Source organism: Rhinolophus sinicus, chromosome 12 (assembly GCF_057876585.1).
Source record: "Rhinolophus sinicus isolate RSI-liver-muscle chromosome 12, RSI-T2T, whole genome shotgun sequence".
Lineage (NCBI taxonomy): Eukaryota > Metazoa > Chordata > Mammalia > Chiroptera > Rhinolophidae > Rhinolophus > Rhinolophus sinicus.
The window spans coordinates 29874636-29901401 of record NC_142512.1 but is presented as its reverse complement, the minus strand read 5'-3'; the positions used below and the strand labels follow the sequence as shown (position 1 = coordinate 29901401).

General features: G+C 57.1%; 1 protein-coding gene across 10 annotated transcripts; it reads right to left on the bottom strand.

Moving 5' to 3' along the window:
• Positions 1 to 202: 202 nt before the first annotated feature.
• On the bottom strand, positions 203 to 26315 carry TSPOAP1 (TSPO associated protein 1). Of its 10 annotated transcripts, none has more exons than XM_074320873.2 (33): positions 25105 to 26315; positions 24230 to 24337; positions 23822 to 23950; positions 23062 to 23241; positions 22386 to 22571; positions 21965 to 22078; positions 21116 to 21193; positions 20941 to 21024; positions 20596 to 20685; positions 20288 to 20410; positions 19929 to 20033; positions 17749 to 17799; positions 17324 to 17344; positions 16278 to 16482; positions 15571 to 15743; positions 14227 to 14342; positions 13850 to 13959; positions 10467 to 11297; positions 10151 to 10302; positions 9425 to 9802; positions 9101 to 9340; positions 8677 to 8859; positions 7257 to 8099; positions 6568 to 6667; positions 6317 to 6468; positions 5550 to 5718; positions 5103 to 5174; positions 4681 to 4713; positions 4388 to 4491; positions 4231 to 4302; positions 3880 to 3990; positions 3149 to 3210; positions 203 to 1416 (listed from the first exon to the last, which is right to left on the bottom strand). In XM_074320873.2, the coding sequence occupies exons 1-32, from the start codon at positions 25432 to 25434 to the stop codon at positions 3181 to 3183; spliced, it is 5673 nt and encodes a 1890-aa protein (XP_074176974.2). In that variant the 5' UTR covers positions 25435 to 26315; the 3' UTR covers positions 203 to 1416; positions 3149 to 3180. The 10 variants fall into 10 exon arrangements, with proteins under 10 accessions (XP_074176974.2, XP_074176975.2, XP_074176970.2 ...); XM_074320874.2 differs by having other exon boundaries at positions 5103 to 5147; XM_074320869.2 differs by lacking the exon at positions 3149 to 3210.
• Positions 26316 to 26766: the final 451 nt, after the last annotated feature.

The window sequence follows — 26766 nt, the reverse complement described above, 5'->3', positions numbered from 1 at the left end:
AACTCCAAACACCTGGCCCTGGGAGCAGGGACTCAGGAAGCTGCCAAACCTTCCTCTCAAGAGCTGCCTGGTCTTCTTGCCATTCATGAGTTTTGCCCCAGTCGCCCTGGCGTGTAACTTCTGGGTTCTCAGGTCAAGTCAAAAGCCCAGCAGGACCCACCCCTTGAGTCCTTTGCCCCAGGTTTTGTGAAAGCCCAGCATGGGTTTTGTGAAAATAGACTTTATTATAATAAAATGTCTTTTTAAACAAATGCCCCCACCATTCCTCACCCCTGGAAACCAAGGTGGGAGTAGGGGTTCAAACAATCTCCCACCACAGCAAAGGAAACATGCAGAGACACTCACCCAGCAGGAGGGCGGGGATGGGTGGTTAGGGTACGGGTGGAGAGCCCCTACCCGACTCTGAACAGGGAATGTATGAAAATAGCTGCATAAATCTGTCCTTTTCCCTAGCCCTGGACTCCCACAGGGGCCAGAGGAAAACGATGCAAAAGAGAAATTGAATCCGATGATCAAAATAAGGCAAACCCAACTCCTGCTTTCTGCCTGCTGGCCCCCCGGGTCTTTGGGGTTGGGGACACACCGGGGGCCAGAGGCTGGGCTGGCAGGGAGCGGTGGAGCACTCTGGGGGCAGGGTTAGGCCCGCTTTGGCATGGCCTTTCTCCTTCCTGGGCCTGTGCAGTGGAAGTGAGATGGAGGAAGCTGACTGAGGCACTGAGTATGTACATATATACATGGCTCCGCCGCCTCCCCGTGGGGAGGGGGCTGGGGACAATCCAGTGCAAACTTTCCTTCAAGGGAGGGAAGACACGATCAGGACAGCCATCAGAGGGACCAGGCCCCTTTCTCCCCCTAGGGTCCTCGGTCCTGGGAGCGGCGAGGGCCAGAGAAGGGATTAGTACAGCATGGTGGGAAACCAGGCCTAGGTGAGTGGACTAGAAGTTAAGAGTCCCAGGTCTAGTCCTGGCTCTGTGACTGAGGTGGTGCTCAGCCACCTTGGCAGAGTTACCCTCTCTGGGGCTGTTTTCCCGCCTATAAGAAAAGGTGCCTTTCCAGAGGATGCATCCTCAAGACTCATCCAGCTCTGACCTTCACCGAGTCTCTGATTCCCTTCCAATTGCCACAGTGTTAACACAGAAGAACAGAAGTCCAGGGCCTTCCCCCATCTCCCCCAAGCCAGGACAGTGCTCTGGGGGTCTCGGGGGGCCACTTCTTCCTGCAGGATGGGCCACAGCGTCACTCCTTCTTCCCAGACCCCAGTTTCCTGAGGAGCTGCTTCCCCTTGGAGAAGAGACCTCGCACCTTCTCACCTGTGCCCTGTGGCCCCCCCAGTTGCATCCTATGGAAGCTGCCAGGCCCAGGGGCACAGGGCCAGCCTGGCAGCACTGGGGGCCCATGTATTGAGCTGGCCCAGTCCTGGAATGTGAGAGAAAACAGACAAAGTTAGGGCCCGACTCCCTGCCCTAAGCTGACTCCTTTATCCCACCACCTCACGTGCCTACAGTCCCCCGTGTCAGAGCCATGGTCAAGAACCAGAGCCCCAGCACCCTGCCGCTTGCCCACACACGCAGAGCACAGAGAGGCCACTGAGAACAGTGATGCTGAGGGAGCACTGAGGTGAGAGTCCAAAGGGACAAAGGCAGAGTCAGTTCTACTTCTGTTCACTGGGGCCCTGGGCAAACCCCTCCCCTTCTCTGGGTCTCCTCACAGGGCTGGCGGAACTTGGACCTGATCCTTGGGATGGGTGCCCCAACGTCCCCCATGTCATCCCCTCTCATCAAAAGGAGAGCAAGGACCAGGATGGCTTAGAGGGAGCCGTCCCTTCCCGGGAAGGTGGTTCCTGCACCACCTCAGAGACAGGAGCATGTCCTCCAGCCCAGCAGACGCGGTGCCCTGGGGCCTTCAGGTGTGGAGCCAGTGCCCACCCCATGGGGAGGAGATCAGGACTCTTCCTTGAATGGCCCCTGGGAGGGCTGCTAGCAGCCTGGGGCCAGAGACAGTCAGGCATCACTCAGCCCTCATCACAAGTATAGAGGCTACCCTGGCCCCTCCTTTACATCTCTCCCTTGCTGAATCTCCTCCTAGCTCCATTTGCAACCATAAGTGGTCCCTCTGCCACAGGCCCACACAGACACTGTTGTTAGTGGTCTAAGGACAGGGGTTGGGCAAACAGAAGAGCCACCAGGAAGCCTCCCCCAAGCCCCCATATCTCATATCCTCCACCATGACCTCCTGTCCCTGGCATAGCTCAGTCAGGTCTCGCCAGCCTGCATGTTCCTCATCCCCCACTCCCCACTCCCTTTTTCAAACCTCCACTTGCCACCAGAGCCTGGCAGTCTCCGGGCCAGCGTCAGCCAGGGAGCCCAGACCAGAGGCAGGGAGCTGGGTGCCCAGCCTGGAGCCTGCCCTCACCACGGCCCTGGTGATGGGGCAGGGCCTGTCCACCAAGAGCTCTGCTAGCACCTGGAGGTGAAAGTGCCCACTGCCAACCAGCCAGGGCTGATGGCTGGCCAGGAGACCCAGGCCCTTCCCACTCCCTCCCAGGGCTCCTTCTACAATAGCCCAGGAGGGAGGGGTTGCTGGGGAAACAAACAGAGGGGGTCTTTGAGCCCCAGAGACGAATGATGTGGGGTTATCTATGGCCTCCAACTGTTTAAGTCCCCCTTTTACTCCTCCAGCAGAGGAAATGGAGGGTTGGAAGTAAAATCATGCATCTGATCTCCTAACAGGTCATGATGTAGGGAACAAGGGTGGCAATACTATTATTATCAGTGGCATTACACTGTCATCCTTCTGTCACCAATAATAATCATAATATTGTAATACCATAGTCATATGGTATCAGAATACACTGATGAGTCATAATACGGATGTCACATCATATTCTATAAGCAGATGCTATAGAATATGAGGAGTCAGATAATATGGGACATTACATACTAAGATGACATGTATTCCTATGACATCTGTCACTGCCCAAAGGCAAGGGGAGGGGGTGATCCTACACCCAAATTTGGCTCATAGCAAAATCACCCTCCCCCATTCCCTGGAAGAGAGTGGAAAAGTCAGGTCAGCTCTGGCATGCTGTCTGATTACGGTGACATGGGGAGTGGGGGTCACATGGACATCAGGGCTAGACCCCACTTACATGTTGCTCTCTCTACATATATCTATCTCCATCTAGCACTGGACTCTTCTCCTCCTCATTCTCTGAAGAACAGGGAACAAAGAGAGGAGATGGGTTACAGACAGACCCACATGCTCTCCGCCCAGTCACCAGGTCGCTGCTGGGTCACAGGGGCTGGGCCTCCTTTGCATAGCCTGTGCCTTGGGAACTGCTGCAGGTGGAAGCCCAGCGTTTTCCAGTAAGGTCCTGGCCTCCTCACCCACTCCCTGCCCTGTGAAGCTGGAGCTTAATTGTACTCCACCCACCCCAAGAAGAGGCGAGCTCTAAGCACGGGAACCCAGGAAGCTGGGCCTTGCTGGTTAACTGGCTTTAAAAAGCTCCCAGGAGACAGAGATCCAGCAGGGTGGGAGGTGCCCTTTAACTGGAGCTATGACTGGTTAGAGGAGTGGGAGTCCTAGGGGTCCTTGTCCACAGGGCTCTCTCTCCTGTGTCAATCCCTGGGTGTGGGCAGCTCAGTCAGATGGGCTGGGTCAGGGTCACAGCCATCACCCCTCTGCAGAGGGCGGCACCTACTGGGAGGGAGCTGGCCCTGCCTGGGCGCCCTCTGGCGGTAACTCAGCAGCTCCAGCCTGGACACTGCTCACTTGGCTCATCACCTGCTATGGCCCTCCCACGACCTTGCCCTGGTCCCACCGCCACACCAACAGGGTAGAGACCCAACTGCTGAGGTGGGAGCCCAGCTCTTCACTGACCTGACTCTCGGCCTGGGGTGTCCCAGGCTCCCTGTCTGAGCTGCCCACCTCAGGCCCAGGGCCCTCCAGGAAGTTGGATGGAACCAGGCCCCTTTGTCCATTCAGTTCCCCCTGGGGAGGAGATGCTGGTGAGACTGAGACCAGGAAAGAGGCCTCAGCCCCATCCCCCTTGACTCCAAAGCCCCTGGGGGAATAGCCTGAGGTCAACAACTCTGTCATGCGAGGTGACCCGTCCATTCCTCCAGGTGTCCATCAGGAACCCTTGCTCATTCTCTCCCCAGCTCTGGGAGAGCCCTCTCTGAAAGATCTGGTGAGAAGGGGTATGGTAACCCCCCACCCCAATGTTCTCACATAGTAGAAGCCATCATCATCCATGCCCCCGAACACAGTAATGACGTCCCCTGCTCGGAAGGGCAGCTCTGCCTATGGAGAGATGGAAAGGCAGGTGTCAGGCCCAAGGAGGCCCTGCCACCACCACCCCCCTTGGCTGGGCTCTGAGGGTCCTCACCTCCACATCCATGTTGGGGGAGCTCTCCCGAGGGTTGTAGTCAAATGCAGCCACCATGGAGCGGGGAGCTCTCAGGCTGGCAGAGGAGACTGGCTTGGGGGGGCCTATAGGGGCAGGGGGAGAAGACTCTGGACTTTCTCTAGACCTCCCACCCCATACTATGCACTGGAGGCCTGTTGACCCCTATTTACCACCTCCCCAACTAGCTGTAGCCCCTGGGGAGAGACCAGAGGGGCCACCCACCCTACCTCTCTCCCCCCCCCAGTCTCCCCTGCACAGGGATGGCCCCTCACCTGCACAAGGCTGGGCAGGACCTTCTGACTCAGCTGTGGAGAGAACGTGTGTGAGCGCCCCTCCCCTCACATCCCTGCTCAGCCTCACGCAAGGGAAGCAGGAGGAGGATGCTCAGGGAGCACATGAGCCCAGCCCTTTGGTTTGCGTAGTGACCTAAGGCCCAGAAAAGGTAAGTGACTTATTCCAGGTTGCACAGAATTTATATAGTCAGGTACTTTTTGGAAGCGAGGTCCTGGCAAACCACTCCTCATCCCCATTAAAATGAAGCTTCCCCCTGGAGGGGATGGATGTAATGAAGGTCTACCCTTATCCCCTTTCCCTGCTCAAAACCCTACATGTGTCTCCCCAGAAAGCCAAGCAGTGCCCCCTACCCCCATTCATCCTCACAGGCCCCTGAAGGGGAAGGGGAGATGTCACCCACCTTTCTTGGACCGGCGGGGCTTGGGGGGAGGCCCAGTTGTGCGGGCTGTGGAGTACAGAAAGAGACCATTCCCTGATTCAGGAAGGCAAGTAGACATAAGAGAAACGGAGGCAGGGGATAGGACAGTGACTCTGGAATCTCCTCATAGGGCCGCACCAGGGTTCCTGCACTCAGGTTTCTGAAGGGCATCCCTCTCCCACCCCCAAACCCCAGGATCCAAAATACACCTCTGCAGCAGATCTCACACCATATGGCGAGCTCGCTGCTGTGGCCACACTGGACTCAGTCTCTGTGAGGCCCCAGAGGTTCTGCTAGATTCTGGATAAATGAGGCATCCTGCTACTCCAGATACACCAATTCCCCTCCTCCCGAAATACAAAGATCAGAAGGGAGTTGAATTGGAAGTAGGATGGTGGGGTGTGGGTGAGGAACAGCGGCAGGTCATACCTGAGCCCTCAAGGAGAACATCTGAGGACAAATGACCCCGCTGGAACAGCTGCTGCCTCCCTGCCGGACTGTCCACCGCCACCTCCGCCACCATGTTGCAGGGGATGTAGCCCGTCCGGCCCCCACCTTCACCCCAGTAGAAGCCATCGGCATCCTTGTCCCCAAACACCTGGAGGCAAAGACCAGGTGTCTCAGAAGGCCAGTTCAGTTAGCTCCCTGTGCTCCAGGCTCTGAGCCCCACAGCACCGCACGTGGAACTGCAGGAGAATGTTCTATCTTTGGTGGGCCATGGAACAGGAAATGGGGGAAAGGGCCAAGAATCAGAGTCAGAGGGATGAGAGAAAATAGCCCTTTCTGTATTATCATCACTATATGCACGTCCATTCCCCGGGCCCACCCCCAACTAGATCTCCCCAACCTCAGAGCAATAGCAAAAGCCTTTCATAAACACTTGGAAGTATAATAAAAGTTGTCACATTAACAGCAGCAGTTCTATTGTGCTATATGCCAGGCAGCTGAAGTACTCTATGGGTAGTACATCACGTAAAACCTCCAACAACCCTATGAGGCAGACACTAACACTAGCCCCATTTTACCAAGGAGGAAACTGAGGCCCAGAGGAGTTCATGTACTCAAGGTCACACAGCTAGAAGTGGCAACCCTACATCATCTGGCTCTAGAAGATGCGTTCTCGCCCATGCATGGCTATGATACCTCCCTCCAGTGCAGGAAAGGAGGCACGAGGGAGTCCACAGACAGTGAGTCACCTTCAGGATCTGGCCCTCCCGGAAGGGGAGCTCCTCTTCCCCGGCATCAGGGTTAGGCGACATCGACACAGGATCATAGTCAAACAGAGCCACAAACACCCTGACAGGTAGGTCCTGGGAAGCCAGCACCTCTGGGGAGCTCCTCGGAGGGGCTGTGGAGGGGTCGGGAGAGAGAGAAAGCAATAATAAGCTCTGGCGAAGGCCTTAGGAAAGGCCCCCTCTGCCTACCCAACCCCTCATCAGGTGCTCACCCAACTCAGTGGTGCCTGGCCTGGGGGGCCGGCCCCCTCTCTGCAGGGGGCCCCTCCGCCCAGAGCTGTCCTGCCCTCTGGGCTCCCCAATCTCTGGTGCCTGCAAAGAGAGGGCAACAGACAGTAGAAGTGTCACACCATCCCTCTGGCGGGCACCTCAGCGGGGTAGAACCCCACACGCTCTCCCCAGCTCTTCCCCGTCAGCATAAGCAGCACAGCAGAGCAGGGACGCAACATTCCTCTCCTGGAGCCTTGGCCCAACCTTGCTGGAGACGAAGGGCAGGATGGGAGGCCCCAGCTCCAGCCACCCTAGATGTGTGCAGTAGAGGGGACTAAGATGAGAGCTTAGAGTTGGCCAAGGAGCGTGTGAGAGGAGGGCCTCTTCTCAGCTGGCCATCACAGTCAGTGTCCTAAGCAGAGGAAAGGGCCACTCAGCCCGTAGGCAGGGGGCTGCCTGGCGGCAATTGGTGACTAATGATAACAGAATATTGTGCATCCCAGTTCCGATCAGCAGAAGCAGCAAAGCAGTGGAATGTGGGTGGGAGGAGGCAGGTGAGGGAGCCCGGAGGCCCAGCCCCACCTCTGCTGATGGAGGCGGCAGCGTGGAATGGGAGTGGCTGGTGGGCAGCAAGCAGAGCCGCCAGGCGGCAGCAGGTAGGGGGCTGCCCAGGGTGGGAGTGGGCACGGACCCGGGAGGCTGGCTCCTTGGTTCTGCCAGTCGCACTGCGGCCTCTCCGTTCTGGCTCCCCTTTCTCCCAGGCCGGGAGGCGTGGGTAGGGGTTGGGGCCTGAATTCGCCTTCACAGCCCCCTTGGACCTTCCTATGGGTGCTGTGCCCCAGGCCTCCCCATCTCCGAGGTAGCAGGAGCTAGTGACGTTGATGCCCCCGCCGCCCGCCTCCTGCTCATCCTCAGAATCATATTCGATGCTGATTTCCAAGCACTTGGGGGAGAGGCAGCTGGCCAGGCCAGATTCTGGGGTCCGGCCACGTGGGCACCTCTGGGAGGGGGCCAGGCCCCCTCTCCCACCAGCCTCTGGTCCACCCCTGGTGCCCTCGCCCACAGTGGAGCCGCCCCTCTCCCGTGTGGGGCCTGGTCGTCCAGAGGCCTGGGTCCCGCCGTTACTGAGAAGGCGGCTACAGTGTTCACGGGGATCTGGGGACCGCTTGCGGTTTGGGGGTTTCTCGGTAGAGCCACTTCCTCTCCTCCAGCTGCTTCCACCAACTAGTCCGGCTGTGTCCTCCAGGTGGTCTCTGGCACTGGAGGGCTCAGGAGACAAGGGACATGGGCCAGGTCCTTGGGGTTGAGTGCTATCACAGTCCAGCCCAGGCAACAAAGGCTCCGGCGGGCTGGGGTCTCGGGAAGAAGATCCTGCCCCTGGCTTCTCCTCGTCCTCCTCGTCCTCCTCTTCCTCCTCCTCGGGGATGCTAAAGAGCTTCTTGCTGCAGAACTGCTGGAGGGGCAGCTCCAAGATCTGCTCCAAAATCTCCTCGTCGCTGTCAGTCTCACAGAAGGGCTCGGGCTGGTGTTGGGGCTGGGGGCAGGAGGGAGGAGGGCAGCAGGGAAGAGAGGTCCATGGGAAAAGGACAGAGCTGTGATCTTTGCCCTCAAATGAGGGCAGGGCTTGCAAGCAACCCTTTAGCCCTCCCTCAGCTTCCTCCGAGAGGAAGGACCAGAGAAGGGGATGGCCCAAAGTCACATGGCATGTCCAGGGCAGGCAGAGGAAGAATGAGGGAACATACCCAAGGCATAGGCCGCACAATGCTCGGGCCCCAGAGGGACAGGAGCAGGCTGTGCCAGTCACAGCAGAAAGGCCTCCCCACCCCTTCCCCGGTAGCTCCCAACACCAGGCTCTCCGATGGCCAGGGTGCTGCATCTGGTGGGCTGGAGTGGAAGAAGGTGCAGCAAAGAGCTTCTTATCCTCCCCTTTCTTCCCAGGAGGGCAGAGGCCAAGCCTGAGCCACTTCCTATCTGCTGCTTAGGACCGGGCCCAGGCCACACACCTAGAATGTTGCTGGCACTCAGTGGCGGCTGGAGCAGCTGCTGACACATGGGGCAGAGGCCCCTGGAACCCGAGGTCTAGGCCCCACCAGCCCTCCACACCCCATTACCTTGATCCCATTCTCCCTGATGCTCTTGCCAGCAACCTGCTTCTGGAAAGAGCAAGTCCTGGAACCTAGCTCCTCTTCTTCTTCCTCCTCTTCTTCCTCCTCCTGGATGTCTGACAGATCTGAGTTGCGGCCATGGTCCACAAGGGAGCTCACTGGACGGACCCCGAGCTCTGCCGTGTCCTTCTGCAGGAGAGGGGGAAGGGCAGTGAGAGGGGCGGGGTGGGTCAGCCCCAGCCAGAATGAAAGAGGTCTCTTGGCAGAGGGAGAGAAGGTCACAACCCAAATGGGGTTATGCACGATGTGGGGGCTGGGGAAAAGAATGGGAACCAAAAGAGAAAGAAATCAGGAAAGATGAGGTGACAAAGAAATCAAGGAAGCAGGTCCTGATTCTTTGAAATGGCACAGTGTATCCCCAACCCTGTACCTCAGCCCTGGGCCTCAGCCCAGACCCCATGTCTCCTCCAAGGCAGGCCTCAGCACAAGGCACCTTCGGGGCCAGAGCTCCCTGGGTGGAGCAGGGTGCCGGGCTGGCCTCTCCCATGGTCCACTCGGCCTCCTCCTGGGCCAGTGAGGAAGCTGCAGGGCCAGGAGCTCTCTCACTCACGGTTGGCTCGCTGGTCTGCCTATCTTCTGAGGTGCCCAGCACAGCTGCCCCAGCTTCCTCCTGGAATGGGAGGCACTAAGGAAGAGCCCAAGTCCCAGGCCCTTCTCCCAGCCTCCACCTACTCCCCCCTCCTCAGCAGGGTACCTGGGAGCAAGGTGCTGGGGGCTCCTCTTGGGATCCTTTTGGTATCTCTCTGGGTGGGCTTGCTCGGGGGTCCCCGGGGGGCTCTCGAGTTCTATGGGGCTCAGGGCACTGGAGAGGGGAGCTGGGGTCTCCAGGCCCTGGGGTGGCTGGAGCAAGGGGTGGTCTGGCCTCTGAGCCTGGTCGTGGTGAGGGGCAGGAGACCCTGGCTGGCAGGAAGGCTGCAGTCAGGGCTGGGGCGACAGGAGCCGGAATGGAGTCGGCGGACTCGCCATGGGGTGACATGGTACGCACGGCCACCTCGCTGCACGCCTGCAGCAGCTGCAGCTGTGACAAGTCCACCAGCACGCTGCCTGCTGTGGGGGAGGCCACCTCCATGATCTGCAGGGTGGAGGGAGCACAGAATGGGAAAGGGAAGCGGAGCCGGCCAAGTGTGAGGGCACCACGACGACGGCTAGCGTTCTGCCAGGCTCTGTGCTAAGCCCTTGGCACGCCTTATCTCACTTAATCCTGGCCACAGGGCTTCAGTGGGGGAGAGGTTTGTTGCTTTTTTTTGAATCCCAATCAACTACTACCAAAGCCCATGCTCTTGGCCAATCCACTACCTAGTACCCAAATGCCAGGGGCTGGGCACCTCTGTGCCAGGCTGAGACCAGGCCTCTGAGCATGGCAAGGAGAGACCCTCTTCCTGCTCCCAGGATACAGGTGGACAGAGTCTCCAGGCCATACCTTCTGCCCATCTGCATAAATGGCATAGCCTGTGACCCGGACGCCGTTGGACGTGCCGGCAGCATCAATTGTTACTGGGAGCCAGCTGATGACCAAGATTCCAGGGGAGGGCCCCGGCTCAATCTGTACATCCAGGGGGGCATCAGGCGGGCCTGGGAGAATGAGAGGGCACAAGACCAGTAATGCAGGACACACCACCGGAGATACCAGACCACTTTGCCATTTCCCTGAAAATGCAGATAGAACAGTCTGCCCTTCCGCCATCACCCATGGCCGGGCCTCCTGGGTGTTACAGTCACTACTCAAGCTTGCATACCTGCTGGGAGTGTGGTGAACTGCAGGGTGGCAGCCCGATGCTCTGGCCTCTCCCAGCCTGGTTCCAAGGGCCCTCCAGGTGGGAGCTGAGCCTCCACTCGTGCCTGATAGAGTGTACCCGGCCGCAGATGGCAGAAAGTGGCCCAGTAGGTGCTGGGGAGGGCAGGGGGACACTCTTCCCCATTGAGGTAGATGGCATGGGCCAAGTTGCTATTGCTGGGCACCCAGGTGATGTCAGCAGATGTGGCTGTCAGTCGATGGACCCGCAGCTGGCTAGGTACCACTCCGGCCCGGGCACCCACCGCCAAGCAACAGCGCAGAGGGTCAGAGCTGCCCCGGCTGGTCAGGGCCTGCACAGAAACATGGAGGGGCCCGGCCCGCAGGTCCAGGTTCTCAAGCACAGCCTTGGAGGGTGCCCCAGGTCCCAGGGCCTGACGCAGCTCCCCATTCACGCAGATATGGTAGCCACGTAGCTCCACTTGCTCAGGAGGTGCCTCCCAAGCCAGCACCACGCTGTGGGCCAGCTGCTTGAGGACGGCCAGATGGTGGGGGTAAGGCACAGCAGGGGGGTCGCCCAGGCCCTCGGGTGGGGGGCTCAGACTGAGCTCATCCCCTGCAGCCTCTTCCTTTGATCTGGGCTGGCTGCGTCCCCCACTGCTCTGGCCCCCACTACTGCTGCCACCCCCACCTCCGCTCAGGAAACTGAGTTCAGGGCCTGAACTGTGGGACAAATCAGCCATCTCCGAATGGAGGGAGGTCAGGAGGTCGTCGTCGGACACACGCTCTACAAAATTGGAAGGGACCAGGCCCCTTCGGCCATCCATGAGCTCCCCTGGCAGGAGGACAGGGAAGGGGAAGACAGAGAGGAAGTAGAGAAAAAAACAGTCTAATAAGTGCATTTTAGAAATGGTCAGTGGGTGATGTGAAGCATTAGATTCAAATCAACATTTACCTGTCAGTGCTTTGCAAATACAAGAGAAGTCAAGATCTGGACTAGGTTACTGTTCATTTTTGTGTGATAACAGTATTGTGGTTAGACAGGACAGAGCTTCTTAAACTTTGCTGTGTGTATCAATCACCCGATTTGTTACAATGCAGATTCTAATTCTGTTAGGCCTGGGTGCGGCTGAGATTCTGCATTTCTAACCCATTGGCAAGTGATGCTGGTGCTGCAACGATATAGGCCAACGTCCTTGCTCTGAGAAGGTGCCTGGTGAGGTGTGTCTAGGTAAACTGTCATAATGTCTACAGCTTGCTTTTCAGTCATTTGTCTTTTTTATCACCTATATATAGATAAAGCAAATACGCAAAATGTGAACAGTTGTTGATTGCAAGTGGTGAGTATATTGGTATTCACTGTACTAGTCTTTAATTGTTCTGTACGTCTGAAAAGTTCCATATTATACAGGCCTGAGGAGTGGGGGCGGGGCGCCCCTCAACTTCCTTTTGAGGAAAAGGAAGAGGTTCCTCTTCAAAGGAAGAGGAAAGCACTACCTGGTCAGGGTAAGGAAAGGAATCTTGAGAGACAAGAGACATCAGTGCCAAAGAAAAGAGTCTCCCGTGGGTTCTAGCTGGACGAGACCCACAGCAGACCTGGGTCTAGGAGCACGACTGGTGGTCAATCCAGTGACCAAAGGGAAGTTCTGTTACTTTGTGCCAGTTCCTCTGAACACCTGACAACAGAGTATTATAACATTTGTTGTTGTTTGTTTGAGGGATGTCAAGGAAGGAAGAAGAAATCAAGCTATTCTGGGAGAAGGAAAAAGGTCCCCAGGGAACAGATGAGCTGGTGGCTGCTGTGCCTTTGTAGGAGCAGGGAAAACATGGATCAGGGCTTAGGGCAGAGGGTGCCTGTAGGCAGGTCTGAGCTGCAGGAGGGCCTGCGAGTTTCCCCAACACTCTCTCTGTCTGCTTAGATTAAGAGGAAAATTTTTTTAAAAAGGTAAGGAAACTTGAAGAAGAAACAGTAGGGCCTTTCAATAAATTAGATAATATAAACACGACAGTGGGTTCAATGGTGGCCTCCAAAAATATGTCCACGTCCTACTCCCTGGATTCTGTGAATGTGGACTTATTTGGAAAAAGCATCTTTGCTGATGTAATTAAGTTAAGGGGCTTGAGATGAGCTCATCCCAGATTATCTGGGTGGGTCCTAAACCCAATGACAGGTGTCCTTATAAGAGATGCACAGAGAGACTGGGAGAAGAGGAGGAGGCCATGTGATGACAGATGCAGAGACTGTAGTGAAGGGACCACAAGCCAAGGAAAACCTGGAACCACCAGAAGTTGAAAGGTACAAGGAACGGATTCTCCCCTAGAGCCTCCATAGGGCATGTGGCCCTGCCAACACCTTAATTTCAGACTTCTGGCCTCCAGAGATGTGAGAGAATGCATGTCTGTTGTTTTAAGCCACCGGTTGGCGGTAAATTTGTTAGGGCAGCCCTAGGAAATTAATATAAACACTAACACAAAGGACCATGACGTTAAAAGTAGGAGGCTTCACAGCACTGAAAGGCTGAGGCTGGAGCCTGGGATGGAGTCGAGCCAGGCAGTTCATGCCACTGAGGAAGGTCCAGGTGGGACCAGACGTTAATGAAGCAGTCACTTAGCTAAGGTTTCATGAGGAATACGGCATCGTACATCCAGTTGTCCACATGCCTTTAACTCTACCCCAGATGCTAGTAATTTTTGGTTAGTTAATATTTATGTTTTTGCTGCCCCCCCTCCAAAAAAAAAAAAAAGGTGCTGGCTTTTTGTTTTTTTTTTTTATAAAAACAAAACTATAGTCTGGTGCCCAGCCAGGGCCATCCTGGAAGTGTCCCAAGGCCATTTCTTCTCTAGGCCCTGCCCTGTCAGGCAGTCTCAGTAATGGGGTATCTGCGTCAGTTGCCTGGTCTCCCCACAGACACTAGAGAACTTCCCTGAAGCCCACGCCCTGAAGCCTGGGCCCTGACACCTGCTAACTACTTGCCAACACCCTTTCCTGGCTCTGGACCGATTCCTCCTCCCCACACTCAACTGGAATCCAGCATCAGATCTATGTTACATGCCTGACCTCGGTGTCACTAGTGTTAAACACTGCTGTTCCCTGTCTACCAGCACAAAGGTGAATTTAGCCAAAATTCTGTGTGTCACTGTGCATTATTTAGACTGTGGTAGGTCCTGTCCTGCCCTGCTTGGGACAGACCTTCACACCAGCTGTCCCCTTTTCCAGATCCCTTCCTTTCTCTTTCCCCACAGGTTGTCAGATCTCTGTTGCCTTTTGGCTGAGTCTGAAAAGTTATGGTGGGCTGAGCATGCTGGGGACCTCCAACGGGTGAAGATCTTTGGGAAGAGAAGCTTCAAAACAGAGGAATGAACAGAGTGACCCTACTACCTTCCTACCTTCAAAAAAGCCGTCCTCATCCATGTTGCCATAGATGTAGATATACTCGCCAGCAGTAAGTGGAAGCTCTGCCTCTGGATTCTCATTGGGGCCCTCGAAGGGATTGTAGCTGCCGGGAGACACAGAAGAGGAGGAGGACCGTGACCTACTATGTCCAGGTCCCATCTCCTCTCCCCTTTGTGGAGACTTGGTTGTCCACCATTAGCCAAGTGGGGCACTCAATGGGCTCACCTTGCCCCAACTGGGTTAAGAGGACAACTGGGAATACCTATAACAACCCCTCCATTTCCAGAGGCCTCCATCTTCACCTGGCCCCTTCCTCCCAAGCACCCCAAATGCTAGGGGAGGGGATGGGGAGCAGGGGTGAGGGGCCCACCTATAGCGTGCTAGGAAGACCTGGATCCTGGCTCCTCCCTGGCTGCCCTCCGGCACTGCTGGGAGCAGGGAGACGCTGTCTGGCTCCAGTTCCTCCACCTCACTGGCTGTGTCCACCTGTGGGAAAACAGAATTGCCAGTGTTCTCCAGGACCCAGGGCCAAGGGCAAAGCAAGCAGGTTTCTAGGCCGAGCCAGAGGAAAACCCACTGCTCTGAGAAGGGAAAGTGAGGGCGTGCGACAAGGCCAGCAGCAATGAGCCCCGCTGTTTTCTAAATCAGTACCTGAGTCAGCCGGTCCTGGAAAAGCCCAGCTTCCCTGGATAAAGGGAGAGGGGATAACCTCCCCAAACCCCGACTGCTACTGCACCAGCCCAGGAACTAAGACCACTTTCCCCATCGGCGAGGTGACCAGCCACACTGTTATGGAATGGGTGTCCAATGGTAGTTTGTCTCCTTAAGGTAAAAATGCAGCAAAGCACCAGAACTATAAAGAGCTGAATGCAAGGAGGCAGAGGGGGCTAAGAAGTCCCTGAGAGAAGGATACCGAGCAAGTTAAGACAAGGCCAAACCTGCCCCACGACATCCAAAGCCAGCACCATCGTTCTGCCCACAAGGGGGCAGCAGAGGCCCAGGGCTGGGTTCTACCACTTTCCACAACCTTGGACAGTAGGCTGCTCCTGACCTGCCCCTTCCACTTTCTGGAGTTTGGGAGGTACAGAGAGGTAAGAAGTGACTGGAAGAGTTGTGAGTGATGCCCAAGAACCCGGTAATAACAAAAGCTGCCATATGTCAAGCATTTACCGTGTGCTCTGCACTGCGAGAGGCACTTGCCTTGTATTTTTTCATGTAATCCCCACAACAAACTTACAAGGCAGGTTGCATCAGCTCCAAAATCCAGACAAGGAATCCGAAGCCCAGAAAGGGTCTTGCCTAAGACAAAGCTGGGATCTGAATCGCAGAACCTGTGCTCTTTCTCATGCACCCATGGCTTCTGCTACACTCTCACGAACAGTCTCATTAAGTGGATCCTGGCGCCCAAGTGTCTCCCTCCATCCAGCCCAGGACTCTAGGGCTTCTCTGAGCCCCAGAGGGGTGGGGTTGGGCGGCCCCAAGGTAGGCCCTGCAGGAGGGCACGGGACAGCAAGATAGGCTCCACCTGAGCTCCCTGCCCACTAGGAAGAATCCACAGGTCCTTCTCTCCTAGGGCCTGGCTCCACTTCCCAATGGGGGACCCTGCATAGGCCAGCATCTACCCAAGTCCCGGGGACCCCAAATAGGACAAGGCCACGTCCCCTCCCCTTTCCCCAAGACGGAGGCAGACCCCAGGCCCCTCCCCTGCACTGACCTCAGGCGTAGGGCATGACTTGGGGCTGTTGTGGACGGACTCGGAGTGAGAGGAGTTGGAGAGAGACTCTGCCTTCTTGGCCATCCTTCGAGGGACCCCAGCAAGGATGGCAGGGGCAGGCTCAGAAGACTTTGAGGTGCAGTGCCCTGGGGAGCCTGGCGGGAGGTCAAGGTCTAAAGAGAAGATGGCACACGGGTGTGGGTCTGTGGCCTAAGGAGGGATCAGGGACCAAGGATGGAGCCACCTGGGTATGGGGGCAGGCCCTCCATTGCAGGGTTTCCTTAAAAGAAGGGAAATACTTGGGGGGAACTTACTAAGTGGAGGCAATTTACACTATTATTTCACATATCCTCAGAGCAGCTTGATGAGGTGCATGGAGCTATTCCTTTCTGACAGCTTAGGAAACCACAGCCCACAGAGGTTTAGCAGCAAAGATCACATAGACTTTTAAGTGAGTGGAGCTGGGACCACCAGATCTGACTGATGCCCAGTCCCGACTCTTCACAAGCCCACACTGCCCACTATTGAGTCCTAGTGCCCAACTCCTAGTGGCCAGAGACGCCTGGGCCAGAGTCTGGGACAGCCACTCCAGGCCTGGCTCTAACTTGCTATGTGACTTTGGGTGAGTTGCTAGCCTTCTCTGACCCTGAACTCTCTGATCTTGGTCTGGGGGATTCCAGGCTAACGTCACTGGGGGTCTACCTTACCTTTGGGGCCAGGCCCCCGGCAGGGCTGGGGGATAGAGCAGCAGCAGGGAGGTGGTGGGCGGTCCCCAAGGATACTGCAGCCCAGGGCTGAGGTGAGCAGATCCAAGGGGCCAGGGTGTAGGCGGAAGGCCTGGAGTTCCTGCGCCAAGAGGCTGAAGCGCTCTGTCTGGCTGCGGCACTGCTCCTCAAGCTCTCGAACCCGAACCTGCGCCAAGACCCTCCATGAGCCACCAGACCCAGCAAAGCTGCCCAGTCCCAGCCTGTGCTATCTCCACACAGCCCCACACAGGGCTTCAGACTGCATCGCCCAGCCCGCAGGCCTGGGTACCAGCCATCAGCCTGGCTGCCCCATTGCCCTTAACGGTGTCTGAGCTAAGGGTAAAGTCCTAGAGCTGTGGGACATCTTCCTCCCTCCCCCTCCCCCAGAGAAGGTGGGGGGCCTGCCTCACATTCAGCACACCCTCTCCCCCAGGCAGTGGTACTTCCTGCTTCTGGCTGCTTTCTAGGCCAAAAGGGATGGCTCCCATCCCCATCACTACAGCCAGTAGCACCTCAGGAGTTTTCTTAGCTCTGCTGCTTGTCACCTTCCCAGTCAGTGACCCAAATCCCTGCTCTCAGAGAGGTCCCCAGAGAGATCCCAATCGGGAGCTAGGGACATCTTTGTGACAGGAATGAGCCAATTCTCAAGACTTTTTCTCAGGTATCCAGAGTCCCAACATTTGGGGCTCTCCCCTGGCCAATATCAAGAGGATCACAGGTTAGACTAGTGATGAACTGCCTCATGGGCCGAGTGGCTCGGTCCTAGAGGAGGGAAGGCCCCGTGTCTGCCAGGCACAGTGGCAAATACGGGACAAGCAGATGGCCCACACGTCCTGTGGGAACCCAGCACATTTCCAGATTCTCAGGTCTGCTCTCAGTTACACTCTGCTCTGTTGGACGTGAGAGGTGGGACCATGTGGACCTGAGGGAGGAGATGTGGCTCAGCCGGCCTGGAGGGGAGTGGAGGAGGGGACACGCCCGGGAGGTAGGGCTTCAGGAGGCTGTACCTGCATGGAATCCAGGGTAGACTGTGGCAGGAAAGGAAAGCACAGAGGAGAGGTTAGACCCCGAGCCCTGTGGGTAATTACCTAGCGAGGGAGGGAGAGAGGGACCCAAGTGGACACCCTTTGGTCAGCTCACTGGACTGACTGACCACTTCCTAAATGGAAGGGTATTTCAAGGTGAAGGCTGCCACTGGGGGTGGGCGGCAATGGGAGACCATAGCCAACAGACCCAGGAACCACTGCCTGGCTGTGCTCTAGCCTGAGAAGTAGGCCAATGGCGGAGGGGATTGTCTAGGCCCTGAAGCGTTTAAGGGCCCTTCCTGCAACCCCACATCCCACACCCCACACACAATCCATTCCAGGTCTCTTTGAATTTCCCCTGCTTCTCCCCAAGCTGGTGTTGCTAGTGGCCACCTCCAGGGACCTACCTCCAGCAGCTGTACGGCCCCTTCATGTTCCCTCCTGGCTTCTGCCTGGGCCTACAGGTGGGAGGAGGCAAAAGCTGGAGGGGAAGGATGAGGAATGGGGATGGGAGAGAGGGAGATGGAAGGGAGGGTAGGGGGAGGGGAGGGGAGGGAAGAAAGGGGTGGGAGAGAGGGAGATGGAAGGGACACTGGGAAGGTGGAGGCTGAGGGTTCCTTCCTCCCAAACTCCTACCCCTGAACCATGCCTTAGTCCAGAAGGCCATGGGGTCAAAGACAGGTGGGCCTCATACTGTTTTTCTCTTCCGGGATATCTACCCTCCGGTTCCCCTCCCACCTCTCCGGGCACTCCTTCTCAGCCCCTTTTACCTGCTCCCTGCCTTCTACTCCTTTGAATGTTAGGGTGCTACTGAGCTCACTTTATACTCTTCACTCTCTCCCAACGGGCCCCTCTAGTCACGCTAAGGACTCCAAAACACGTCTTCAAGACCAACTTCCCCACGACTCCAGACTCATAGATCCAGCTGTCTATGGACACCTCTGCTTGAATGTTTACCACAAAATCCAAAGTTGGCCAACACAGAATTCAGACTCAGGATTTCCTACCTCTCAGATCTGTTGCCCCTTCATCCCTCACCCCCTGGGGAGTGAAAGTCCACCCTCCATCAGTGTTTACTCAGCAAATGGGTGACAGAGTGGGGACTGTCATTCCATGACTGGAATCCATGGAGTCTTGTGGATTCTATCTCCAAAATATACTTCAATTCAGTCCACTTGTTTCCACCTGCACTGCCTGTACCCTAGTCCAGACGGCCATCATCGCCCCCCCTGGACCCCTGCAAGAGTCCCAACACCTGATGGCCCTGCTTCTGTGCCCACTCCCGCAGCTCACCATCCACAGTGCTGCCAATGTTATTGTAAGGGTGAAACTCAGTGAATCAGTAATGCAGTTAGACTTAGATAGTTTGCAGTTTGACTCACTGCATAGCTTCCTATCTAGCCACCTGTAATTAGACTTAGTTTGTTTGCAGTTTGATCCATCCTGATACTCATCTATTTTCTCTTTGCTTCTCCCCTCACTGATTAACTGAAGAACTCTGTTCCCTTTCTCAAGGCTACCCGTACCTCGTTTATTAACAACATCCTAACCTGGAAAAGAGCAATTTCTTAATCCTCAGGCGCCCCGACACTGGAATCGAATTTACAACTCCCTTGCAGTTTTTACTGGTAATGCATTAAAGTCCCAGGCTGCTAAGACCGAGTCCGAGTCCAGAGTGCAGAGATAACATCGTCTTCAAACAGACCAGACCTCAGGAAGGATGTCAGCCCTCAAACCTGCCTGACTGACTCCCCCTTCCCTATGTAAGAAAAAGCTAACCTGAAGTTAAGGACAACTGTCCACTCTCAGACTCTGGACTCGGCCCCGGCGACCACCCCCCGACACACACACTCCCCTGCCAGTGTTTCTCTCCTTACTACCAGAGGCAGCCATCATCTTTGGACACTGCCATGGGCATTCTTTCTCTGCCCTAACGTTAATAAAAACTTCCTTCATAGAGTCTGTCAATGCTTTCACCTTTTGTGAATAACCAGGGGTTAATTCCACACCATAACAGTTATCGCCTAAATTGATGAGTCAGATCATGCTACACCCTATTTGGGACCTTTCAACAGCCTTCTAACCACTCAGAGAGCAAAATATCCAAACTACTTCCACAGTCTTTAAGGCCCAAGGTGATCTGGCTCTTGCCGGCTCCTGCTGTTCTGTCCATCCTACCACATTATAGCCACACCGGTCTGGATCCCCAGGTTCTTTCCCACCACAGGACATTTGCATTTCTAGTCCCCTACCTGGCATGCTCTTCAGCTGGCTTCCATCCTTGAGGACAGAGCCTTTCCCACTGACCTCTCTCTAAAATGGCCCGTCACCTCACCCCAGCCACTGGTACATCACCTTGTTTTCTTCCCCCATTGCGCTCTCCGTGACTGGGATCATCTCATTCACAGATATGCTTATTTGATGATTGGTCAGAGACCTGGTCTTTGCCTACCACTGTCCCCCAGCGCCTGGCACACAGTGGTTGCTCAGTAAATGCTCATTGGATGAGTGGATGGTTAGACTAAGCTGAGGTCCAGCAACCTACCATCCTTCCCTCATTCCTGCCCCGTGAATACCCTGCCCCCACCTGCTGCAGCCTCCGGACCTCCTCCTGCTTCTCCTGCAGGCTGAGCCGAGCCTGCTCATGCTCCACCTCCAGCTGCTGCCGCCGCTGGGCCACCTCCCGCATGTGCTGAAACACAAGACCCTGGGTTAAAGCCAGAACCCCAGTCCACCATTTCTGCAGACGATCTAAGATGAGGGAACCTCAGACACCACGTGTTCCAGATACCCTTAAAAAGGAAACTGACACTACAAAGGAAAAAGGACTTGTGGTCCAGGATTCAGCCTCAGACCTCAGTGCCCCACAAAGGGCATATTCTACTGTCCCACTTTCTCCCTGTGCCAGAGACCAGTACTTTCCCTCCACCTACATAGTCCTCTCACCTTCAACACCTGCTCCAGGCTCTCCAGTTTGCTCTGCAGGCCCTGGCTCTTGCGAAGGGCCAAGTCCCTCTCCTGCGTCAAACCCAGGAGCTGGCCTCTCAGCTCTGCATTCTCCCACTCCACCTGGAGATGGGGGAATGGCAGGGAGCTAGATGTGTGAGCCCTGTCTCACCAGCTCCCTTACCAGGGAAACTGTACCCTTCATATTCTGGCCCAGTTTGGATCGGGGGTTGGAGAAGATAGTCCCTCACCAGGGACCAGGGCCTAGCAGGAGCCCAGGCCCCCCCGCACCTGGGCAGAGAGGCTACCTGCTCCTTCTCTGTGGCTCTCCCATTGAGCCGAGAGTTCTCCTCCACCAGGCGGGCATTCTCATTCTGGGCTTCTCTCAGCTGCAGTTCCTGAGAGACCAGAGGAGCTCTGGGGTGGGGGCCCAGCACCCACATTCCTCCCCTTCCCACACAGAGGACCCTGCCCTCCCCGACAAGGCCTTCCTCCCCCACCTGGAAACTGCATCAGCCAGGAAAGGAGAGCCCCGTAGCACACGTGAAAAAGTGAGGGTAAGATGGATGAAAGCAGAGCTGAGAGGGAACCCACCACCTGACTGGCCTGGGGGTAGGGGGGAGCTGGCTTCTGGGAGACACTCCAGAGCTCACCAACTCCTCACATCGCCTCTGCTTTTTTCGGGCTTCCTGTTCCAGGCTCTCACATTTCTTCCGCTTCTTACTAAGCTCTGATTCCTGTGGGGTCAGAACAGAGGGCTCCTCATGTAAGAAGACACAGCTGCCCACAACAGGTCTCCTCCAGCCCTTGATCTCTGCTGGGACTTACCAGCTGCTGCACCCTCTGTTGTTTCTCTGGCTCCCCTAGGACCACAGGTGGGTTTTCCACATCCTCCTGGGGCGTGGCCTGGAAATGCCCAGGAGCAGGGGGCTGCCACCTGAGAACAGGGCCCCAGGGCAGTCTGCCCCAGCCCATCTCACAGTCAGCAAAGAGATCTCTGCCCAGGAAGGGGCAAGGTGCTGTCTGCCCACCCCCTCCCAGCATCTCCAGCTGATGTGAAAGTGCAGAGGCTGCACCTCTGCATCCTCCAGACATAGCGCTTTGAGATCCTGAGACCCATGTGTGCCCTGGGAGATAGGCCCCTTATCCAGGCCAAAGCTTTCCCTTTTTAGCTTCTCCCAGCAGCAGCCCTGCTCTGTACTCAATAACTGTTCTGGTGTCCTTCAGTGACTGGCAGAGAACTAGGAGGCCACCTGGATCCCCAGGGATGTAGTGTTCCCAGAGGTAGGGGTTCTGGACCATCCATATCTGGGCTTGGCCTAGAGCTGCAAACCTGGCCAGACCCTCCGATAGCTTCCCCCAAGCCCACTCTGTCGTACTTCCCATTTATGTGTGCAAATCTGGGGGAGTCCAGGTCTTGATGGGAAGTGCGTCTCTCTCCCTGGGCCAGGCAGAGGGGCAAAATCTGAGCAAAAAGCACCCCATACCCTGAGGTTTTGGTTGATATGGAGTCCCTTCTGCCACCCCTCTTCCCAGGAGGTGGACCTTGCTGCTGCCCAAGGAGAGAGGATGGCGAGGAGCCAGATCACTAAGTTCTGGGGGTCCGGAGGGGGTGGGGTCCGTAGTCCTCGCGACAGGAGCTGTCTAAGCCCGGCGCCCAGTGAGGGTCGCGCGTACCTGAAGCCCCCCGGTAGCGGGGGCCGGGCCTGGCCGACCAGGCAGGCGCTGAAGGGGGCGTCCCCGCGCTACGGCGGCTGCGGGAAGCGGCTGCACGGGCTGGGCCCAGGGCGGCTGCCAGGGCAACCAGGGATTTGCTGCCGGGCCGTACCACTGGCAGTGCGGCAGGGGCGATCGGGCGGGCCCCGCGGGACGCGGACCTGCGTAGGGCGGACCCCGAACCCCCGGGGGCAGGCCCGACGCAAGTACTAACGCTGGGAGGCTGCGCGGGGACCGTGCGCCTGGGGTCGGGAAAGCTCCCCAGCCCTTGGAGTCCGCACGCCACCACCGGGGCTCCGAGCGCTTTACAGGGGGAGATCCTGGAACCGCCACCACCCCCACGTACACACACCCACACACCTGCCCTTGCGCGGGTGCTCACCTCTCCGGGGATCCCGGGGGCGGATGCCCCTGCTCTGACCCGGGCAGTGGGGCCTGAGGGCCCGGGTGGCGGGGGCGGATCCTGCTGGTTGCGCAGGGCAATCTGCCGCTGCAGCCGCAGTACCTCCCGCTGGGACTCGCGCAGCAGCCGGTCGAAGTCCCGCACGTGGAGCCACTGGGGACCCTCCTGGGTTGGGACAGGGAGGGGGATTTGACCTAAAATCCTGTCTACCCCACGCCGTCCCCTTGCTGGAGGGGCTCAGATACGCGGGAACGTGCACATCCTTCCATGCATACATGCTGGTCACAGGTGCGTGAGTGTACAGGCACATGCTTCCTCTAACCCGTGTGCAGACGTACACACTAACTCCTTTACTGGGCACTCACGGTGTGCCCGGCACTGTGCTAAATACCTTATGAACATTGCTTCACGCAAGTGTGATGTACTGAAACCTGGAGCACAGAAATTCCCTGGTCTGGGACTCATGGCTCCGCCCCCCTCAGTTCAGTCTTCTACCGGTTCCCACCTGGGCCGTTGCCAGGGGAACTACTCCCCAGCAACCTCCACCTTCCCGCTTCATTTGCATCTCGTTAACATCTCGGTCCACATCCCACAAGCCTGGCAGGTGGCCCTGTGTAGGGCTGAGCTGGATGGGGTGATCAGGACCTCCTCGCACCTTGCCCGCCAGGGTGAGCCTGGCCTGCAACTCCCTGCACTCCCGCTGCAAGGCAGCAATCTGCTTGTCCTTGGCCAACAGGGCGCTGGCTGTCTCACTGAGGTCCCGGGCTCGCTGGCGGGCCAGGGCCTTCTGGCACAACTCCAGTCTGGTCCCTGGACGAGGCACGGTGGCACTCACCTGGCCAGAGGAGGGGTAAGGCCAGTGGTCATCTGAGGGCCGGGGGACTTCTCCCACTCATCAGCATCTCGCAAAAGAGGGGTTAGGATAAAACCTAGCATTGTGGCCTCCTGCTTTTACCGTGTCTGGGGCATAAGAGGACCAACAGCCTCACTGGACCCATCCCAGCAATCCTCAAGCAGGACTGTAAGCGTTAACCTCACATCCTAGTTTAGGCCCAAAGGACGCTGCTAATTTAGGGCTGCCACTGTGATGGGTCTTCATCCCTGCCCCCACAGGCTCTGCACCCAGAGATGAGCTCAGCAGTAGGCTGTAGCCAGCACCAGCACGTGGTAACCCAGAATCTTGTTCCCTGCCTGCTCTGGAACTCCTCACCCAGCCCTTCTCTCCCTCCCGTAGCTCCATTAATCCTCAGCCCCCTAGCCTGGTCAGCGTCTGCCCTTCCTAGACTTTGGCCCCTGGGTTCCTGCTTTCTTGGATGCTAAGAGTCCATGACTCCCAAACCCCACCCCTCGGTCCTAGCCCTGGCTCCCCTCTTCCCTGGTCACACAAGGAGTGACGAGGAGCCTCCAGTTCTCACTACCTTCAGGTTAGTCTCCTGCAGCTTCTGGGCCCTCTCCTCCAGGCGCTTGGCAATGACCGCCAGCTCGGCATTCTTCCGCTTCAGCCTCCGCACCTTCTCCTCCGTCTCTGGGAAGCTGCTCTTCCTCTGACAAGGGGTTGGCCAGAATAGGGGCATGTGGGGAGCACCTGGCAGACCCAATCCTAACTGTCCAGACCATGAGCTAGAGTCCTGGGCTCACAGTGGGGTCCTTGGCATCTTTAGGGAGGGTTTCACACTCTCTGGGTCAGGGATCATGTCACCTCCATGTGGCTCCCACATGGACACACATGGGATGACGAGGACACTGAGACAGAGGGCCAGGGTGTCTGAGTCTGCCTTTCCCCAGCTCCAACCAGGACCCAGGATTCGCTTTCCAAACCTCACCAGCATCTGGTTTTCCTCCTTAAGGATGGCACAGCGCTGCTGCAGCTCCCCCAAGGCCCTCAGCAGCTCCAGATTGGGCCTGTCCCCAAAGCCCATGTTCAGCTTGCCCTGGCATGGGAAAGGACAGGGCACAGGGCCTCAGGAACCCACCCTTCCTAGTCATAGCCCTCCTGCCATGGTCCAAGGAAACACGGAGACAAGCAGGTTCTCCCCCCATGCCAGGCCTTCAGAGTGGAGCACAGGAAGTCCAGGAGAACGGGCTCCCTGCCCACACTGGCGTCCCCAACCCTAGGACCCTCTCTAGTAGTCTCCAATTCTTCCCATCCCTGCTCATCTCCTCCTGGGAAATGCCAGCTTGAGCTCCCATCCCCACCCCTCCAGGCTCCTCATGGCCCCTGAGTACCCCCCACCAAAGTCCTGCTCCCTCCATTTTCTACAGGAGACTGCTCACACCCGCCTCAAACCTTGTGCTCCTTGGCTCAGCCCAGCTCTGAGCCCCCTCCCCTGAATCTGCTTCCACTGGACTCTGATTCTACTGTATACCTCTACATACCCCAGTATCCTCCAGTCCCCAAGGACAGAGACTCACGGAGGAGGAGACACAGGCAGACTGTCAGAGAGAGACTAACAGAGGGAGGGGGTAGGGGCAGGGCCAGATGTAGACAGGCAGAGAATCAGAAGGACAGACAGATGGCAAAAAATGGAGCCACTGAGATTCCTACCCAAAGAACGGAGGACTGACAGTCACAGAGACGAACCCACAGACAAGCCAGGACAGGAGAGGTGGGCAGTGGGGTTGCATATCATTCCCAGGCTGGAGGGCATGATGAGAGGCCCCCCCACCTCACAGACCCAGCCCTCCACAGCTCCCTTACCTTACTGAAAGCCTCCACCTCCTCGTCCTCCAGCGCTGGGCAGCTGGGTCCTGAGCTTGCTGCTTGCTTCCCTGGGCTGGGCAGCCCAGTTTCTGTTCCTTCAGGGTGAATGTCCCCCACAGGCCTGGGGCTCTGGGCTCCCTCGGGCTCAGAGCTCTCCAAAGGCCCTACTTCTCCTACCTGCAGAACTGCCGGAGTATCGGCAATGCTTGGGGCTGAGCCTCCAGATTCGCCCCCCTGGCCTGGAGTCCAGCTCGGCCAGGCAGATAGTGCCCATGGCTCCATGGTTCTGGGGTTCCCCCGCTGTGGGAGGGGTGTCAGTTGCTCCATGGTATTGCCAAGGGGCCCCAGGATCCGGGCCGGGGGACATCACCCAGCCAAGTGAAGGAGCTGGAGAGGGTCATGCCAGGCCAGACCCTTTCCTCTCTGACCTCTTGGCTTCAACGGGTCTCCATCCAAGGTTGGCTGAGTTCTTCCTCACCCACAAAGGAGGCTGCAGGAGTCGGGGCTGCCAGAGCTAGAGCTTGGGGTATGTGAGCTATGTTTGCTCGTGGCTGTGTGTATGCGAGAGTGTGTGGAGGAGCGCGGATGTCCCCGCGGGGGCTGGGAGGATGTGCAGAGGCCACCAACAGCAGCGCTTGGGTGAGGGTGTGCGTGTATTTCCAGGTCTGTGTGTGCAGGTCAGCACTGTCTTATGTATGTGTTTGGAGGATGAGTGCCTCCACTTGTGTGTGCTGGGGTGGGGGCGTAGTGGTTCTGTGTGTCACTGTCTGTGCCTGTTTCAGAGTTACCAGTTGTTTCTCTATGTATGTGTGTGTAGGGGGAGTCTGTATTGCAGGGCGGTGGCAGTGTGTGATGCTGTCATTGGTTGTATCTGAGCATCTGTGTTGTGCAGCTGTGTGTGCGTCGGTGTCATTGTGTGTCCATCAGTGTCTGTGAGTCTGGTCATCCATCACGACCCCTCAGCCTGGCTAGGGTCCACAGAAGCTGCTGGGGGTGATCCCCAATGGTCCGCTGTGGTCCTTTATCTCCTGTTGTTCTCTCCGCTGCTGCTCTCTAGCTCGCTGGCTTGCTGGGCGGCCGGGCTGGTCCTAAGGAGGCCTGGGTCGGTGGGCTGCTTGCCTCATAGTCTCTGTCCCTGCTGGCCTGACAGCCCAGGAACCTCGAGATGGTGGGCGCGGAGGAGGGCTGAGCCTCAGAATGGGTGGGGGGTGAGCAGGAGAGAGCAAGCCCTCCCCTCCCCTCCTCCTCCCCTCCCGCCCACCAATAGGAAGTCAGCTGCTGGTTTCCATAGTGATGGCGCTGGACTGGTAGGCTGGACCGGCAGGCAGGGTCGGGACAGAGGGAAGAGCAGGTTCCTCAGGGGATCCCAGCCCAGTGCCCCCACATGTGGCCACACACACACCCATACCTTCCAGGGTACAGAGGCAAGTGGGCTGGAGATTGTTCTCCGCACATCGGCCTCAGCCCAAGACCATAGAGACAGAGACAGGGGTGCTATTATAGATAGACAGAGATCCAGCCATGGAGAAGGGCAAGACTAGAAAAGATTGGATTCGAGATGAAACAAAGACAAATAGAAATCAAGAGAATGAAAATGGGAAGATAGAAACAAAGAGACAGATGTAAAAATAGGCTGAGAGAATTGCTTTAGTTTCCTCC